The 17,769-nt window shown below is 39.2% G+C and overlaps 1 protein-coding gene across 1 annotated transcript; it reads right to left on the bottom strand.

The window, feature by feature from the left end:
* Window positions 1-4,199: 4,199 nt before the first annotated feature.
* On the bottom strand, window positions 4,200-17,729 carry si:dkey-27b3.2 (Golgi phosphoprotein 3). Its single transcript, XM_036594880.1, has 4 exons — window positions 17,523-17,729; window positions 9,892-10,023; window positions 8,319-8,433; window positions 4,200-7,240 (listed from the first exon to the last, which is right to left on the bottom strand). The coding sequence occupies exons 1-4, from the start codon at window positions 17,727-17,729 to the stop codon at window positions 6,816-6,818; spliced, it is 879 nt and encodes a 292-aa protein (XP_036450773.1). The 3' UTR covers window positions 4,200-6,815.
* Between the last annotated feature and the right edge of the window lie 40 nt (window positions 17,730-17,769).

Here is a 17,769-nt window from a genome sequence, read left to right as displayed (position 1 = left end):
CTCTACATCTCTTAGCATTCATAGTGCTCTGTTGACGTCACGCAATCATGCTGCCATTTTGGTAGGCAAATTCAAGTGCATTCAGCAGCGTGTTGGCACTTTGTTATGAGATAACAAAGCCATAATCAATCCAGCAAAGACAGAAAAGCACTTTTTTGGGGGGGATACCCAGTTTAAAACTCATTTTTTAAAGCTTATTAACTGATTTATATGAATCGATTGCCTTGATTTTTATTTAATTTGTTGCTGTGGTAAAGATTTCCTGCTGTATCCTGTCTCAAACCACATACTAGCATACTAAATAGTATGTAAAAGTGTAGTAGGTGAAGTGTAGAAGTGTGTGGTATGGGACGCAGCGTGTCTAGCAGTTCCAGTGGATTACAGCTCTACTGTGCTGCTTATTAAACATCTCCAAAGTTTAAAGTGTTTCTTGATTAAGGATGCATTTATTGAGATTGAGATAAACTAGATGTCCACAAATATTTCTGTGACATGACGTTGGGCTGGATTTCTTCCTTACCAGCGTCTTTTTCCAAATTTGTTCGAATGAGGCGCCTAAACGTAAATGCTGCGGCGTTTAAGGTGGAACAGAAAATTCAAATAAGAAGCTAACTCCAGCTCAGCTGTCTTTGTTATTTAAGAATAATATATTTAAGTTTTAGTAGCCATCTTTGTTAGTTTTTGTCTTAACTTTCTGAACTTTAGAGACGTGCAGGTTATATGCATTCAAAAGTGAACCTGATCTATTTAGAGCGTTTTTTTTGTAGACGGCATCCAGAAATCCACCTATGTTTTCGTCTTTTTTGTGGTCATTCTAGTCTATTTTGTTTGGTCTTCATCCTCCTGCATGGATGTAGCTGCAGCAATGGTTACACCTTGCCTACCAAAATGGAAATGGGGCATTTTTTTTACTGACGTTATTGAATACTATGAATTAAAGAGGCTATGCTTTTAAGACTTGTATATATATATCGCTGCTGTGGGAACAAAACCTTTTATCTCTATTTTTGCCGTTTTTCAGTTTTTTACATAATTTGAAAATGCCTGTCATCCTTGACATTGTATGTAAATTTAATGATGAATGGACAAAATGAAACGGCCCGAAATTACTTGGAAAAAAATCTGGTTCCATTAGCTTACATTAAAAGTAAAGTATGTTTTTTCCTTCTCCTGTAAAGTTATCATTTTGGAGATACAAGGTTTCGTTTCAACAGCAGCGATATATAAATGAGCTCTGTTCTGATACACTCATGCAAAAAGTTCAAAAACATTCCTTCTTCCTCAATGCTTTGCTTTTTGTGACATCACAACAACTGCGTTTACAGCAGGCAGATTTCCATATATGGACCATATGGACTGAGCTGTATGTTTTCAAGCTTTACAACTACATTAACCTATGTTATTTAAAGAAAAAGTGAGACATCTTCAGTTTTCCATGATATGGGCCCTTTAAGTGATTGAGACCAGTGGCCGGAAGGCCTCGGACAGCAGCAAACTGTGACAGACGTGGATAAGGACGTAGAAAAGCATGGAGACGTTCATGTATGCAAGACACTGGACATTTATCTCATTTACTTGAAAAGTGCAATAAATACTCAGGTTTTTCTTTCAGTTATTACAACTTCGGCATCTGGCGCTGTAGCCATACACAGGTCCTAATATTTATTTAGTAAAAGGTGAAGGGCTGTTGTTTTCTGCATGTAGCTTCCTTTATAATTTTTGTAGATTAAGCTTCAAATTGAGAATTGTGATGAAACTGCAGACACTGGGAAATGTATTTGGTCAATAATGAGTTAAAAATCATATTAATTGTTTAAATATTTTCATTGTACAACCAACATTTAACTGTCATAATAAACTTGAAATAAAAAAAAAACATTGTTTGATGACTTTTTTTGTCAAGCCACAATAAAGAGTCACAGTAAAAATCCAAGGACACAAGACAGGGAGTTTCTAATAATCTGGCAACCCACTTTCAGAGCAGTTCTAGCAGCTGTTTTTAGTCAGGCACCATTTCCCCTCCAGCATGAAAGGAGGAAGCATACAGGTCTCTACTTGTCACTTACGATCAGAATGGCAGGGCTCGTTCCAGTGAAGAGGGTTTTTTTGGGGGGAATTCCACCAAATTTCCAGAATCTGCATAATTGAAGTTAATCATTCAGAGAGTGGTTTGGTGTGAAATGCCAGTTCTCGAGAAACTAGAATTTTTCACAGTGGTGGTGATAGGAACCAGACGTCCACCTCTAAAAGCTCCCTCACAGCAAGTTACTACATGAAATGGTTATGAATACACTGCCTGATGACTGAGACACTGTTTTACGATAGTTTTAAAAGGTTTTGGCCTTAAATGTGTATTTAGAATACGAGCCCATTTCCAAAAAAAGTTGGGACGCTGTGCAAAATATAAATAAAAACATAATTCAATCATGTGCAAATCATATAAACCCTATATTTAATTGAACAGAACAAAGACAACAAATCAAATGTTGAAACTGAGTTTTTGAAAAATATTTGCCCATTTTGAATTTGATGCCGACAACAAGTTCCAAAAAAGTTGGGACAGGGTCATGTTTACCACTGTGTTTCATCACCTCTTCTTTTAACAACACTCTGTAAGTGTTTGGGAACTGAGACAGTAGAAAACTACTGCTGTAGTTTTGAATGTGATGTTTTCTCATTCTTGCTTAACATAGGATTTCAGCTGCTCAACAGTTCGGGGTCTCCTTTGTTGTATTTTTCATTTAATGCACCAAAATGTTTTCAGTGGTGACAGGTCTGGACTGCAGGCAGGCCAGTTTAGCACCCAGACTTTTTTAATACGGAGCAATATGTTGTAATGTTGTAATATATGCAGAATATGGTTTGGCATCGTCTTGCTGAAATAATCAAGGCCTTCCCTGAAAAATACGTCATCTGGATGGCAGCATATTATTCCAAAACATGTATATATCTTTCAGCATTAATGGCGCCTTCACAGATGTGCACGTCACCCATGCCGTGTGCACTAATGCACCTCTATACCATCAGGAATACTGGCTTTTGAACTGAGCACTGATAACAAGCTGAGTGGTTAGCCTGGAGGACAGAGTGTCCATGATTTCCAAAAAGAATTTCAAATTTTGATTCATTGGACCACAGGACACTTTTCCACTTCCCATCAGTCCATTTTAAATGAGCTCGGGCCCAGAGAAGGTGGCAACATTTCTGGATCCTGTTTATATATGGTGTTTTCTTTGCATTTTAGAGTTTTAACTTGCATTTGTGGATGCAGCAACAAACTGTTTTCATAGACAGCGTTTTTCAGAAGTGTTCCTGAGCCCATGCAATGATTTACACTACAGAATCATGTTTGTTTTAAATGCAGTGCTGCCTGAGAGCCCAAAGATCACATGCAGCAAATACTGGTTTTTGGCGTTGTCCCTTGCATACAGAGGTTTCTCCAGATTCTCTGAATCCTTTAATGTTATTATGTACTGTAAATGATGAAAAGCAAAAGCTATTTTGTGTTGAGAAACATTATTCTTGAGTTGTTACACTATTTGATCGTGCAGCCTTTCACAGAGTGGTGAACCTCCTCATCTTTACTTCCGAAAGACTCAGCCTCTCTGAGATGCTTTTTTATACCCAATCATGTTGCCAATTAACCACCAGGTGTTTTTTTTAAGCATTAGACAACTTTACCAGCCCTTTGTTGACCCCATCCCAACAATGTGTTGTTGGCATCAAATTCAAAATGGGCGAATTCTCAGTTTCAACATTTGATATGTTGTCTTTGTACTATTTTATAATGAAAATATGGCTTAAATAAGTTGTACATCATTGCATTTTGTTTTTATTTACATTTTGCACAGTGTCCAGAGTTTTTTTGGAAATAGGGTTGTACATTCGTAGCGGGTGGGAAGAAAAGATGCCCCAAAGAAAACTTTGTTTAATGTGTATATTGGAGTGTGTGGGTGGGTGTGTGTCTGCGGGGGAACTCTGCTCAAGCATGACTGATTCACACCTCATTCAACTCAATTCAAAACTCAGTTTTAGTTGGTGGCAAAAAAAAAAAATCCCCAAACTGCTAGACTCCGGCCCTCAGTTCCTCTCCCCTGCTTTAAACGACCTGGCTGAGAAATCATCCCTTCCCACTGCTCCCCCTAGAGGCCATGTGAAGTCTGCACAGCTAGGCTGAAAAACAAAGCAGGAGGAGAAGCTTCACTTGTGTCCAATTCAGGCACTTAAAGGATCGTCCTTTATTACGTGGTAAAAAGCATGTGTACAAATCTGGGCTTTCCTCTCACATCGTCTCTACATTTACACATAATTAAGTATGGTTAACTAAGAGCACATCAACAAGTCAAACCCCAAATTCATTCACGCCAGAGAGAATACGTCCCTCCTTCTTCTCAGTCCACATCTGTCCCTCGTTTATCACAGAGGCAGCGGTAAGGGGAATGACAAACGAAAATAAACGGCAGACACACTGAAATAAAACGTCTCCAACTTTGAAACAGTCTGATAGTGTAAAAAACTGAAATGGCATATTGTGAGGGTGTAAAATCAACAACAACAAAAAAAGCACGGTTAAAGAGACACTTTCACAATATAAAGCGTGCAGGTTTGAAAAAGCCCTCAGGAAACAAAAGCCTTCGCTGATGCACTTTGGGGAACTGCAAGCCTGGCAACCGGCATTCAGATATTAAATAAAACTGACCACAAATAAATCTGTATTAAAGGAATATTCCAGCATTTATTAACCTAACCTTTGTCTACAGTATCTGCAGCACACAGTCATATAACACAGACAATAATTTCGGCATGTTTTGCTGTACTTATTAATAATAGAAGCCAATGGGCACCTGCTTATTGGCTTCTATTATAAGTGAGGTTTTCTGCCGTTTTGGTAGTAAATCATATGCTACAGATCCAAGTTAAAAAGATGCTGGAGAATTCCTTCAAAGCTGACCAACAGAGACTCTGCCCACTAGGGGGAGCCCTACTGACATCAAAAAGGGGGACTATGCACTTAGATGTAAAATATCACCAACAATTAATAGTTTACTGGCCATTAATGCAGAGGAAAAACTCAGTTTGGGCTACTTGAAGAAAAGTGCAAAAGCCAAATGGCCAAATGTAATGTAGTTTACTTTTAAAAAAGATGGTTCTTCAGGGGTTCTTTAGTAAAGAAAATGGTTCTTTACAGAATAAACACAAACACTGAAAGAACCCTCTGCATGATTAAAGTGTTTTTTGCATCATGAAGGGGATCTTCAGATCGATGGAAAATGTGCATGAATGTGCCTAACGGTTCTTTATAAAACCTTTTTACGAAGGGCACTGTCTTTTGACCACTGTCAAAAAGGTTCTGTATAGAACCATCTACAGCACATTCTCCATCAGTCTAAAGAACTCTGATGACGCAGAGGGTTCTTTGAGTGTTCATGGTTCTACAAGGAACCATTTTCTTTACTAAAGAGCCCTTGAAAAACGATCTTTATAAGAGTGCAGGATGGTATTAAACTTTTGGGTAATGGTGTCCGTCGCTTATGAACATCAAAGAAGGGCTTTTGGTCGCTTTCCTGAAGGAAAGTCCTGATCTTCCGACCCTGAATCAGCTAGCGAGAAAGTTATGGAGTTCATCCCGGAGGTTTATGTGAAAAACCATCTAGGACGAGTAAACGTGTTCAAGTGCACTGCAGCAGCAGTAAAGCCATTTTACAGTGAGTTTAAAAGAAAACGTGGATAAGAACTGAGACTGTGAGCAATCTGCTATGATTTGAAAATGTTAATATTATTTATTTTTACATCTTCGGGAGCACCCTGATTGCCTCAAATCGATTAACGGATCGCCTCGCTTAACACTTCTCACTGAATGTGCAGACGTCTGCCTTCATTAACCACGTGGAGGAGAAGCCAATAAAAGTAGAACCATCACTATCTCTCATTATGAGATATAGCTAGTCGATATTTCGAATGATAAGTCCACTGTAAGAAGATTTTAAGATTACTCAACAAATTTCTAGACATTTTTACTAGTAGTTTTATAGCTTTATATGATTTTATTCAGTGAAATTGCATTTTCCTCGGCCTGTTTCAAGCCGGCAGTTAACTGGCTGTCACTGGATAAAACCACTTCTTATGCCTAGAATTAAGTTAAATAATCATATATTCCTATAATTTAATGAGAAATCATATATACTGACTAGATTTAAGACAATTTCACCTACCAAGATATCATTTTCGTAGCATAAAAAAAAAAAGAACGGGCTCGTATAAATGTAGGCCTGCATGAATGAGACTGGGATTAAATGTAGCACACCAGGTTCCAGATGAAATTCATGATTAAGCTGGAAAAAAAGCAAGAAAGGACCATAAGAACTTCTCTGTGGGATACATTTCCGAGCTTTTCCTGGACCCTGTTAGTTAGGAAAGTGCTTTTACTCTATACGAATCCTCAAAGCAGGCTGTAATCATGTGTCCACTACCAGCCAGGAGAAGAAGAAGCAGAAGAAGAAGAAGAACAGGTCCTTGGAAGTTAGCGGCAGGCTGTCCCTTCAAGATCACCACCATCATCATGAGAATCATTGTTATTATCATTATAATCACCATCGCTACTATCCTCTCCTTCATTATTGGTTTTTCCCACCACTAACAATTAGAGTAACCACCACCACTATTAGATTCAGTAAACAAAGTTCCAAGGCCATTGTTCTGGGTCTGGCTCAAAGAGCACAAAGGCCAGTCTTTCGTTCTCTCTCTCTCTCTCTCTCTCTCTCTCACTCTCTCTCTCTCTCTCTTCCCCCCCCTCTCTCTCTCTGTGTCCACCAGGTTCATTTGGTGAAAGCGGCCACCACGGCCCATAGCAGCTCATTAGCGCCCGTTCTGGACGCTTCAACCTCCGGGTCCAGGTCCAGCAGGAGGCGGACCCGCTTCATGGCCAGGTCGTACTGGTCATCCAGCAGAGGAGCGAAAGCGTTCTCCAGAACGTCGGAGGAATGGGCCAGGAACAGCAGAGACAGTACACGCTTGTCCATCCGCTGCGGCTCGTTCACCCACTTGTCCAGCACAGACTCCTGGACCTTCTTGACCAGCCGCTGCTTGACCGTGCTGTTGGTGAGCGGGTGCGTGGTCATGTCGAAGAGCAGGAAGTTCTGCTTCTCCGTGGTCAGGACGCCCTTCTCTACCAGGTTCTTCGCCAAACGCTCACGTACGTTCCTCAGCTGATAGTGCAGCTTCAGAGGATTCCACGTCTCCCCTTATAAAGACAAAGAAGGTGTGAAGTCGTAATTGGCAGTAAAGCATAATAATGCGTGATGCATTCTGTTATTATGAGTCACAGCGGGCCATTTGTGTAGAAACCTGACTGTAAGTCACATTTTAGTCCCAGCTTTCACATTATTGTGGTAATATAGTAAAATCCAAACAATACAAATAGACTGGAGGCTCTCAGACATGGCATGGTGCTATAGATAGACTATATGTGTTGCACTGTGTCTCAACAGCAAGTGATGCGAGCAAGCAAGCAATGATGAAATCAAGCGCTCCCATTACACATCAGTGGAGCTTTCTAAACCAGCTGTGAGTGCGTTATAGTGTGTCACTCTGCAACTGCACCTCAAAATGGAGGAGGTGAGAGGAAGGATCTCTATGACCCTTCCAGTAAACAATTTAGAGTGCTGAAAGTTAGAGGTGAATACCATTCGTTTTATGTCACTGATTGATAAGGATACTTAGCTAGTTAGCAGCTACAAGTTATCAGATACAACCGAGCCGCAGTTTTAACTTTATTTAGGCTACTGATGTTCAATGTGGGGATAAAACATAACCACTCTATAAAATCAGTGTCCCAAAACACATCTGGACAGTGTAGGAGCTATTTTCAAATAGGTCTGTGGTTTGTGCTTTTCATTCTGACTTGATGTGCACACTTGACATTTCCAGTGTAAACAGCATCACCAGCAGGCATTTAAAAAGCCGTTAGCATTAGCTGGTTAGTTACAGCAGCTGGTTGCATAATGTTAGCTTTGAGAAACTTACTTTGTCATTGTGGCTCAGGAAACTGACAAAACTGTGATGTTCTATGTGATTACAGGATGCATTATTGGTATTTTTGACTGACTGTTTCACAAAGTTGAGGTGCTTGTAATTGTTACTGCTTCATGTAAAGTTGCAAGGAAGTTTTAACAGCCTAACGCTAATATATCTGGTTCAACTTGTTGGCCAACCCACAATGAGCAAAATCAGGCTGTGAATGGAACAAAGTAACGAGGCCAGGTAGTGAATGACATTGTCTGATTTACAGAGTGAATGAAAAGTGCATTTCTGCCGCTCACCGCTCAGCAGCTCGATCCAGCTCTGTACTGTCTCAGGAGGCTGAGTTTCTTTAATGTGTTTCAGCGCCTCGTCTAGCAACATGTCTCCCGTGGGGGCGTCCGATTTACACATCACCTGGAGACACAAAGGACAACAGCCATAAAATTAATCACCGCAGGCTGTTAAACATGTTTACGTGAACTGACACTGTGAAATTTTGACTGATACAATTATTTTGTCACGATTCAAAAGCAATTTAAAAAAATACACTGAATACTACTTACACAGGTATGGAATACAGACAATAAAATCAATACATTTTTTATATTTAATGCTTTAAGGCAGACACAAAAAAGAGCCTATTTCTGCTGTTTTGTCTGCTCTTCTCTGTTAATATGATGATTTCTCAGTGGTGTTGCGAATTAAAGCCAAACTGGAATGCAGTAAAGTTAGTGGATAAACATGGAATTCAGTGCACATGATTTACAGAACGCATGTCAAAATGAAAAGCCAAGCCTGTTATACTGTTTCCTCGTCTCTTCACTTCTTCACTAAAATACAATGCATGATGAATTGCATTTAAAAATTAAATGCTGAATGTGTCAGAACTGAATAGGACTGAACAAAACTCACTGAAAGTCAATGGTAACAGTGAAAAATGACCACGAGGCAGTGTTTAAACAGTGACATGCAGAAAGTAAACTAAAAAGATTCTTTACATTGACTTAAAGGGGAACCCCACCAATTTTACTAAATTTCTGAATAATTAAATCCCTGAGATGTAGACAGAGTGAATCAGAGTGGTTTGGTATGAAATGGTTGATTGTAGAGACTCAGATTTCTTTACAGTGGTTGTGATGGGAACCAGGGGTCACCAATACAGCCATTTTATTTACTATCCAAAACTACCAGTGAACCTACACTTTTTATATGGAATGTTGATGATGGTCAAATAGTGACACATCAGATAAATAAGTTTTCCTTGGGGACTATTTTGCCTTGCAACACCCTGCATGTATCCCTCCACCATGAATGGATCGAAACATATTTTAAGCCAAGACTTGATCACAAAACTATCATAAAACAGTGTCTCAGACATCAGACAGCATATAACCACTTCATGTAATAACTCTCTGTGAGCTTTTCACTGTGAACAATTCTGACTTGGTAAGTTTCTCTAGCATGGAGTATTTCACACCCAACCACTCTGAATGAGACTGTTTACATCTCGGCCATTTAATTACATTTTTAAAAATCAGCGATGTTCCCCTTTAACTTCGTCTCAAGCACTGTGCATTTGTTTTTTACATATTGTTTTTCAGTAAAGTCGTTAAGCGATTTGAACGAAAGGTTTCGTGTATGTCACTTTGGAAAAGTTTACGCGCACGTGCACTGCATTTCACACTTTTCAACTGTAGTGAACTCATTTCATTTTGGCATAATGTCCTCTCCATACCGTTGCTGCATTTAGTTGACAGAACTATATAAGAATACGACTAAGCCTTTATTGGCTATTATTATAATAGATTATAACTGATCATAAGTTTGCATTTCTTTCTGACTGATGCATCACCATGCTTTTTTTATACCCACCTTTCGGGTGAGCAGGCTTTTCCTCCTCATGCCGCATGGTTCGAGATGTAATCGTCCTCGGAGGCCGAGCTCAATCAGCATGCAGCCCCTCAGACCAGACGATATGCAGTCGTTCCAGAACGACGTGTAGCCCTGTGGAATACAACACACACACACTTTTATTTAGGGGCGATATGGCAAAAACAAAACACTGTGATACTATAAGGCATCTTTGGCAAGTAGTGCTAAATTCAATATACTGAGGGAGTGGAGCAAATATTAAAAAAAGAAAAAAAAAGAAAAAATAAATAATTAAACGATAACATCTTTTACCTTGTTTCTATGGAGATTTAATTTGACAGTGCACTGGTTATTGTTTACAGGCTTTCTACAACTAGTAAATCTCTATTTTTTTATTAAAATGTGAAATTGGTCAGCGTTTTACTGACACTCGAGCAGAAAAAACAATTAGGGACAGCCTGGACAGCGGCAGACCCTCTGGGCCTTTTCAAGCCACTTTTTGTGAAATCTGTGGTTTTGATAATCACCCACAAAGACTGTTTTTTTAGAGGAGGTAATAAATCATACTACATATATATCAATAATAATTTAATTATAATAATTTTTATTTATATAGCACTTTTCATGCGGGTGGCAGCTCAAAGTGCTTTACAGACAGGTGATAAAACGTAGTTATACAAAAAATCAAATCAATTATTACTCCACTAATCACTAATAAAGTAGAAGTGGAGGCAGAGCCGCTTTTGCTCTAATAAATGCTTTACTTTCTGTGTATTTACACAGTTTAATTTCTTTCTCCCTTCTGTGAAAAATAAGTCGCTTGACTCCTAACAAACGTCTATAGATACTCAAACAGCAGAATTACCCTTACATCTTAAATCGGAATTTCATTTTTTCTCTTTTCCCTTATAAGTCAGTCCTTGAGATGTAAACAGAGAGATTCAGAGTGGTTTGGTGTGAAATGGTACAGATTTCTTTACAGTGGTGGTGATAGGAATCAGGGGTCGCCATGACTACAACACAAATATAGACATTTTATTTACTATCCAGAACCACCAGTGAACCTACACGTGTCTTCTGAGTTTTATATGGAACGTTGATGATGGGAAAATAGTCATACATCTGATAAAATAACTTTTTTGGGGACTATATTGCTTAGCAATGCTCTGCATATATCTCTCCACCACGGATGGATTCAAATACATTTTAAGCCAAAACTTAATCACAAAACTATCATATAACAATGTCTCAGACAATGAGATCTATCACCACTATGGAATGCTGATAATGAAGGAATAGTGGAGAAAAAAAACTTTTGTTTGGGGATTATTTTGCCTCACAGCACCTCTCTAACATGAGCGGATTTTAAAAATATGTTTTAGTCCAAACCTCTCTCGAAAACAATCATAAACCAGTGTCTCAGGCATCAGGCAGTGTATTCATAACCATTTCCTGTAATAACTTTCTGTGAGGGAGCTTTTAGAGGTGGACGCCTGGCTCCCATCACCATCACTGTGAACAATTCTGACTCAGTAAGTTTGAATAAGTCTGAATAAATTTGTTTACATCTGAACCCTTTAATTATGCAGAAATATTTAGAAAATTTGGTGGAACTCCCCTGACCTCATTTTTGTTTTTTTGCAGATGTAAATACCCTTAACATTTACAACAAACAACAAACGCCTATGAAAGAATAAATTAACTTGAAGAAACAGAACAAAGTTATAATTTTCATCTATTTATAATATTTCACTGACACTTTGGATGTGGTGTGTGATGTGGAGCTTCATCAACTGGTAAAGTGATGCAATTCACACCATTCAGTCTGGATACAGTCAAAAAAGTGAGAAGTGAGATTCTTCAGCACATCAGAGCAAATGCAAATCACGAGTTTTATTACGAAAGAAGAGCCTTAGACCCATTTTATACCTGCTGACGTTGGGGCTTCTGTTAGGGTCACGTTTATTTCTATAAGCGCTACTACAATCCTGGAGAATGGACAAAAGTACAGAGCCAAAAACAGTAGCAGTTGTCTCAAAGCCTGAATTTAGTCCATGTTTATAGATAACTGTCAGAAACCACACAAGTGTATCAGAGATACTGAACAACTCAACATGATAGTAGATAAATGTGTGATGATTTAGGGCTGCAGTTAGCACTTTGGATGCACTGATCATGATTTTTTAGGTCTGATTCAAGTTTCTTCACAGCCAAATTTGGCCAATGGTAGATTTTTATTAGCTAACTTAAAAACCACAATGTGTGGACTAAACAAAAACAAGTAGCAATATAGACAACCTTGTCTGCTCTAAAGAGCCAAACACAGAAGACACGTGTAGGTTCACTGGTGGTTCTGGATAGTAAATAAAATGTCTATATTTGTGTTGTAGTCATGGTGACTCCTAGTTCCTATCACCACCACTGTAAAGAAATCTGAACCATTTCATACCAAACCACTCTGAATCACTCTTTACATCTCACACACTGAATTATGCAGAAATTTTGAGAAATTGGAGGAATTCACCCCTAAATGTTATGAATCAAAGTGCTTTAGAGAAAGATGAAGGTGTCTGGCTATGTAGCACGAGTCATGCATTATTATACTGCGACATTTTAGTGCAGCAGCATTTAAATTCAGGTTGAGTGTCCTTACCTGCCTCACATCATTTACCTCATAAAACTGCAACACATCAGTCAAAATAATAATCGCATGTCTGGACTGCCATTTCCGCATTGCACTGCCAATTATTGGGCTATAAGCTCTCACCACTCATTACCTATATTAGCTTCATAGCTCCAAAGCAAAACTAAAGAAGCAAACTTCAGACACCAAACATGTCTTGGCTGATCGACTGGGATGAGGGGGAAATTTAATTATATAAATGTAATTTTATACCACACGGTTACTTTAAAGAGCAATTCCACAGATTTAAGTGGGAAATGCATAGATGAATCAGAGTTTTAGCCAAACTATCACTTCCAAGAGGTGGCACTTTGACATGACTGACAGATTCGCACCAGCTTCCAGCATCCTGACCAAAACCAGTGACCACACGCAGGAACTGGTTAAACCTGCGTGGAAAGTGAGTTTTCCCCTCTCTCCTGTCACTAATGAATGACTGGAATCCACGAATTACAAAAATCTGTACAGCTAAAGCCTTGAGTATACTACATGACTTTTAAAATTCATAACAGATTATAAAAAGACTGGGTATCTCACACTATCCCACTGGTTTCTGCAGATTTTTTGGGTGACTGAAATATTAGAGATCACATTTTGCACTGACACAATAAAGAAGCAACATGTAAACATATTTAGGTCACGATCATGGATGCAGTATTGGGGCTGAACGATTTTGGAAAAATATTTAGGGCAGGTAAAAGTGGCCCAAATCTGATTTTCTCACAAAATAATTTTTTTTGTCTGACCTGCATGCGCAAAAGAACAATGCTTCATGTTTCTTTACGTGGCTCATCCAGAGGTAAACAGTCATGACTGACAACAAACGCCAGTCACTCCGGAGGTTTCAGCTTCATCTTCGCCAGCATAACAGGAGTGATCACGAAACTTCGCTGACTGACAGCTGGGCTCACCACCCAGAAAGTGTTCGAGCTCACTGTAAAAAGGGCGCAATCACCTCTTTGGTTTGTGTCCTCGGATTCTTTAAACTTTGCTTTCAGACTTTTAACTGTTCTTTGACGCTGCAGCCTCCCTCTTCTATTTCTTTCTAAGTCTCTTCAAACACGAAGGGGTTTGGATGAGTCTCTACACAGAAGAGAAGCACAGAAACATCAACTCAAATGTTTATGAGGACTCAGCAGCTCGAAAACATGACAAATGCCGAGTTGGATTGATGTAAACATTGCATGAATTCCAGCTGTTTAGACAGAGTCGCACTGCCGCAGATCAGATACGTATCGAATTTCAGTACCACATATGAAGCGTCTCAAATCGGAATTGAAAATGTCAAATTAAATGGCATTTTTTGCTGTTCACACTGACACACAGAGAACACATCTGTGTCACATATGAAGAGAAAGATCAGATTTGGGCCACTTTTACCTGCTGTGTGAACAAAGCCTAATTAAGTTTTTTCTGACCGATTTTAATTTTAATTTAAATTTTTTTCTGGCTTGAGGCTTAAAGGCATAATACAATATCTAAGTTAAATAACACAACAGCCTGCTAGTTAATTGGGGTTGTGATGTCACAGCACATGGATGCTTGGTTGCTTCTCATTAGTTGAATTAATCTAAAAGCAGTTAGTGAGCCCCATGTTATTAGGTTAAATTTCCTTTATTTAAAACATGCAACTCATCAACGTTGTGTATAACAGACTACAAGATTTTCATAAAATCTGCAGTGATTTGAAAATTGCACCCTTTCAAATTGTGATTTCAATATAAAAACAACTAATGTCTCAGCCCTATTAAGTACCTGTATTCAGTCCAAGTTACATTTTGTAAAGGCAGCAGTTACTTTTACATTTTTTGGAGAATACTTTTAGAATATGTACCCGCTAAATTTTAAAACATACCATCTTTCAAAGGAACGCCACTGCTTGCCAGCAAGGTGTGTAAAGAAGTACTGCAAAGAAGAACTCAATAAATGGCTTCTTTACAAACACTGAAGACCGTGCTAAAGCCTGAGTACACTGATAAATCAATGTGATCAGTTATTAATCTCAGCGTTAGTGTAAGCTCAGCTCTGGTGTTGTAATAGATTTGTGCATGCATTTCGTGGCAGGTTACATATGTGTTATTAATTGAAAAATCACACAGCTACTCACTTTACAGGCAAATTAGCAGGCTTTTTTGGGATATGCAAAAATATTGGCTTAGGTCACGTGTCAAGCTTCAGTCCTCGCGGACCAAAAACACTGCAGCACGCTGCCTCACTAAAAACAGACAACACAGCTCATCTCCTAATTAGCAAGGCCTTCATGAACTGAATTCAGAGCGTTAGATGATGTTAAACGCTGATCTCCACAGCACTTTGGCCCCCAAAGTCCCCAGTTTGACAAGCCTGGCTTAAGTCATGAAAGGGCAGTGGGATTATTGGAGCAGCAGTGGACTAAAGGAGGTCATGAGAGCCAAAATAATGTTGAGAATTTTGTTTTAATTTTTGTGTTCATTTGAATAATTTTTCGTGAAACATTAACAGAAGAATTACATGAACAAAAATGCCAACCAGTAACAGTGAGAAAGCGGGCATTAAATAAAAATTACAGCAGTTCTTCCCACGTACTCTAACATATATATATTCAAAATGTACTTCCAACAGCTGTGTTTACACGCAAAGAGTTTTTACAAATCTGATTAAATTGATTCCGATTATACATAAAGACTGAGGTGTTTATGCTCACTCTCCTCAACAATCTGATGGAAAATCTTTGTTTACATGCACACTTACAAGTAATCAGATCCAAAATAATGCACGTGCACGTATCAGATACAGATGTTTACACGGCTATTATTCTTCTATTTAACAGATTATTTACAGGACTCCCCATCTCGTTCAATTGGATAGAAATTGTATTCCGAATGGCCTTAATCCGTCTATTCCAACTGAGGTGTACACAAGGACGTATTCTATTTCGATTAAACTATTAATCGGATTCTTAATGGGTTATTAGGCTGCTTGTAAACATAGCTAATGTATTGTAAATATGTTACTGATTTTAGATTGAGTTGCTGACCATTTTTTACTCTACTAGATTATGCTCAGAGTTGGGTCTAAAAAAAAAATCAAACGTATGATATATACGCCGAGTGGCTGAAACAAGAGGAGACAAAATTTGCACCCCTCATACACGACTCAACTTCACCCTCCCAATTGTTGACTCTGACTGACCCAAAATCTGCAGACGACCAGCACAGACTCAGCCAGACAGAACTGGGGCTAAAATCGGGGTTAAAGTCGTGTAGCGTAACCCTATCTTAACAAAAAGAAAATAAGACAATATATGGCAGTAAATAAGGCAGTAAATTTAAAGACCACATACCATGAAAAACTTTTCCTTACTTTGAGAAAAAAAAAAGGTGTATACAAATACTATTACAGTACTGTCAGCGTCACAGTCTATACCGGCAAACTAAGCTGAAAAACCAGCCCGTTGTGAATTCGAATGTCACATTCACAAAAACCTGCCTTTTCAGCCTACAACAGTTCAGCCGAGCCCATTCACACTGAAGTTATAAGGGATGGAATACTCTAAATGAGGCACAATGCAGGATGAGCCGATCAGAACAGAGCACAGCCTTAAAAGCACAGTAATAAAAAACAGCTTGTTTAATTATAAGGGAGAGGTTGGAAAATGGTCACGTAAAAATGAATCATAATACATTACCCCACACAAATGTTATAAGAGAATGTCAATGGACAAAAAAATTGAAGGATATGGGCCTTTACTACTTATGAAAACAGATATATATGTAAATACACAGGCATATTTGCTTACCATACTGATTGTTAAATGGTGCTGAGCTCAATTCATTTCAATGAGCTTTAGGGACCCAACCATACGTAGTTAGTCTGAGAAGTGTGGCTGTCTTAACCATTACATAATCCACCATCAAGTAGAGATAAGATTTAACCCCTTCGACAGCTGCCGTAAGGAAAAAGACCCTCCATTATATGTGACCACTAGGCAAGAAGAGCTTTATGTCTACATACGACCTTAGCCTCAGTCACATCTCTGCTACGCTGCTGTTGCTGGTTGTTGTTTCCTAGCGATCAGTCAGTCATGGGCCGCACTGACTCTGCTTTTTTTCAGAATATTAAACGGTTAAGTTGTAAACAAAGCCATTCAGAGTGGTTTGGTGTGAAATACCTTCTGGAGTTTTAGAGAAACTTACCAAGGCAGAAGTGTTCACAGTGGAGGTGATAGGAACCAGACGTCCACCTCTAAAAGCTCCCTCACAAAAACTTATTACATGAAATGAAACGGTTATGAGCGCATTTGCCTGATGCTTGAGTTTTTGTTTTGCGGTACCGGTTAGTAAATAAATTGGCTTTATCAGTGTTATAATAATGGCAACCCCTTGTTCCTGTCAGCAGCACTGTAATCAGAGTCATTAAGTTTCTCCACAATTAACCACTTTACACCAAACTGCTCTAGATGACAGTGTTTACATTGCAATGCTTTATTTATGATGACATTTTTGAAAAGTGGTGCAGTTCCCCTTTAAGTACAACAGTTGAATTCAAAGAAGCTCATTATGTAAGTAAGCCAATACATTAAGACTTCTCGATTTTATGTCTGTGGTCTGGCCACTACTCTGACTACGTTCACCACCTGTTTACTGGACCGGTGAAGAACTCAACAGCTTCTAATCCTAACATTTACTCTGTGTGCAGCTTGTTTTATTAAGTAGATAAACTTAGTGTACACTTTAAATGGCCTACAGCAGACAAGCCTTTCGTTAGCTTCCTATTCGCTTGTTAGAATTAGAACGGGTGCACATTTTAAGGTGGAACGGGAAAAGCAGCAGTTGCTGCACCATTTAAGGTGGGACGGGAAACGCAGTAACTGCTGCACCATTTAAGTTAGGACGAGATCATTCGAACCAGAAGCTGACTTCAGCTGAATGTGAGGCTTTCTAAATATTCAGAAAGATTATATTCAGACCTCTCGGTCCTTCAGCCCAAGCAGCAGCACCTCCTCCATCAGGGTTAAGCGGGTTTCTTTGGAGTCTCCCTCCGCGTCCTCTTCCTCAGCGCGGCGGCTCTCTGCTTCCTCCCCGTCCTCTGCTCGCTCTCTGCCGGCCGCGGCACTGCGGGAGGCCTCGGTGCGCCGCTGCACCAGGCCGGAGCTCCTCTGGCTCACCGAGCTCATCGCAAACAAACTGCGGGGTTCCGAGGTCAAAATCGCACCG

Source organism: Colossoma macropomum, unplaced genomic scaffold (assembly GCF_904425465.1).
Source record: "Colossoma macropomum unplaced genomic scaffold, Colossoma_macropomum, whole genome shotgun sequence".
Taxonomy (NCBI): domain Eukaryota; kingdom Metazoa; phylum Chordata; class Actinopteri; order Characiformes; family Serrasalmidae; genus Colossoma; species Colossoma macropomum.
The sequence above is the reverse complement of the archived record's forward strand: the minus strand, read 5'-3'. Positions and strand labels throughout refer to the sequence as shown.

Bases quoted from the DNA above. Each gene is read 5' to 3' on its own strand.
- si:dkey-27b3.2 (XM_036594880.1), bottom strand. From the start codon at position 17,729: ATGAGCTCGGTGAGCCAGAGGAGCTCCGGCCTGGTGCAGCGGCGCACC. The intron at 10,024-17,522 runs GTCTGAATATAA...TGTATTCCACAG, and splicing joins TTGGGCTGAAGGACCGAGAG to GGCTACACGTCGTTCTGGAA. The intron at 8,434-9,891 runs GTGGGTATAAAA...TTGTGTCTCCAG, and splicing joins AAAGCCTGCTCACCCGAAAG to GTGATGTGTAAATCGGACGC.